This window comes from Vicia villosa, unplaced genomic scaffold (assembly GCF_029867415.1).
Source record: "Vicia villosa cultivar HV-30 ecotype Madison, WI unplaced genomic scaffold, Vvil1.0 ctg.001844F_1_1_2_unsc, whole genome shotgun sequence".
Taxonomy (NCBI): Eukaryota; Viridiplantae; Streptophyta; class Magnoliopsida; order Fabales; family Fabaceae; genus Vicia; species Vicia villosa.
The window spans coordinates 1-2,452 of NW_026705747.1; the positions used below are offsets into that span (position 1 = coordinate 1).

The following is a 2,452-nucleotide window of genomic DNA, read 5'->3' on the forward strand; positions in this document are numbered from 1 at the left end:
AAGACCCTATTTGTGGTAATTTAAATTGATTAAAATGAAGTAGTTAATATAATATGAGAACAATTAATATACCTGCCAACCAGTTTCCATGGTGTTGAGGTCTTTTCCAAATGTACCAGACATTACCCACATTTGAGCCAAGCTGAATAGATCATCAGAGTCTCCCTGTGGATTCCACACATTCAAATTAGCTTGACCTCCATAGAACACTCCATCTTGCACATACTGAATTGCATGCTGCGGAAATAACAAATTACCAATATTTTTGTTACTTCATTTTCAAAAACAATTAAAGAAAATATAAAAAATAAATTAAATACAATTCATAGTAAATTTGCATGTTTTGCATATATCTAGATGATAAAAAAAAGTGATAAATATAGAGTTTATGGAATTGCATACTTGGTGATAATCGCTAGCAGTGGGAAATTTTTTTCCAAATCTACTATCAGAGCTAGCTCTTATCAAATCTTGTTCTGTTGTTCTTCTTATTGGAATTGTTCCATCGGGACATGATTCACCTGATAAACTCCACAGTTGAAAACCTCCACTAAAATTATTCATTTGATTATTCCCGTTTGGAATTTCTGGAGGATCCTAAAAACAAAAATATGCAAACAAAATTTTTCAATTATAAAGTCAAAACATACTAGTTCACTTATCGTTAAGAATATATTTATGCAAGTAAATTAACACAAAAAGAAAAAAAAAATACCAATGGTTTTTGTCCTTTCAATAAAGGATGATCAAAAGCTGGTTGTAGATGTGTCAAAACACAATCTATGATATCGCCGTCAGGACTCTGCGAATCGACAAAAATGCATTAACTTATGAACAAGCATGTAAGTTAACATTCAAACATATAAGCTCCTAATTGGATAGACTAATTTTAAATTTTAAGTATGGTAATTTTGCATGTTTATAATTCTTTGGGATAAAAAAAAAGTTTTAAGTTTTAATAAAAAGGTCATAATTTTGATAAAGTTTAAGCTATATTTGAAAAGTATAAAAAATATTGCGAATAATTTTCAATTTATTCAAAATTAAAGTGAACAATTTGTAAATTTATGACAAATATAGTGACTAATTTGAAATATATAATAACTTGCTTGTACATTTTTAAAAATTATAACAAACATATAAAACACTTAATGTAAAAAAGTATAGTTGGTATTTGTAAATTTTGCATTAATAAGATTAATATCTCATGAAATTCTTTCAATTTTAACAAATCTAAAAACTTAAATATCAAAATAACAAAGCAATTTATAATAATTAATATGATATTATTTCAAATAATTTATTTTACCATACATGAATTGTCTTAACTGCTGGCTTGTTGAGTTGCTTAAGTTGAATAGCTATGGTTTCCTTCAACTTTTGAATTTCATCCTCTGATCTAAAAGTTTGATTAACTAATGGATTTCTTGTTTCTAGAGAATTATTAGAATAAAACAAAGAAACAAAGACAAGTAAATGTAGAAGGAGATAGGGGATTGGAGAGGTAAGATCCATGTTAGTTTCGTGTTTATTTGTCCACAATTATGTTGTTTTCTTTTATTAACTATATATATACACATTTTTGTGTTTCTAGAAATATATATATCACATCTTATTTACTTAAAATATGTACTTTGGTCAAAATAAAACTTATTTAAACACCATCAAGAAATTATTTTTTATTTAAATGTGTAATACTAATATAGAATGTTGAGTATTTTATTTTTTTCAAATTTATAAAGTAAAGATAAATAGAAAAATGGCATGAGATTCAAAATAGCATAATAAACTTTCAAGGTGTAATACTAATATAGAATGTTGAGTATTTTATTTTTTCAAATTTATAAAGTAAAGATAAATAGAAAAATGGCATGAGTTTCAAAATAACATAATAAACTTTCAAGGTGTATTACTAATATAGAATGTTGAGTATATTTTTTTAAAAAAAATTTATAAAGATAAATAGAAAAATGGCATGAGATTCAAAATAATATAATAAACTTTCAAGGATATGGAACATAGCTTTTGAATAACACCATCAAATTTCAAACAAATATTTTTCTATCAACTAAAATGACCTTTTTTTTATCAATTCATATCATTGTCTCAACTATAAATAAGAATAAATTATTATAATTTATAGATCATATTTATCAAAATAAATTGTTAACATAATTAAAATTCAAGACAAAGTGAATAAAAACTAAGATTCAATAGTGCATTGTACAAGTATAAATCTTATTATAAAACAATTTTATTGACTAGGATTTAGTTTGTTAACCTTTCAATTTTCTACTTGCTTCCTTAATTGATCAAATTGTCAATTTGCTTTAGACAAACAATTTGTATGATCTCTTACCTCGCATAGACAAAAACAAAATATCTCAAATTCTTCAATTAAATTAAAAGAAACCATTTTTTGAATTATTTTATTGAAATCTAAACAAAGATA

The 2,452-nt window shown here is 24.6% G+C and overlaps 1 protein-coding gene across 1 annotated transcript; it reads right to left on the reverse strand.

Annotated features, from left to right (window-relative positions):
* Positions 1–72: 72 nt before the first annotated feature.
* On the reverse strand, positions 73–1,515 carry LOC131636859 (protein neprosin-like; the record flags this gene model as incomplete). The annotated part of the gene is made up of 4 exons (XM_058907448.1): positions 1,315–1,515; positions 716–802; positions 403–597; positions 73–237 (listed from the first exon to the last, which is right to left on the reverse strand). Coding segments are annotated over exons 1-4 (648 nt in total), but the record flags the coding sequence as incomplete, so codon positions are not given.
* Between the last annotated feature and the right edge of the window lie 937 nt (positions 1,516–2,452).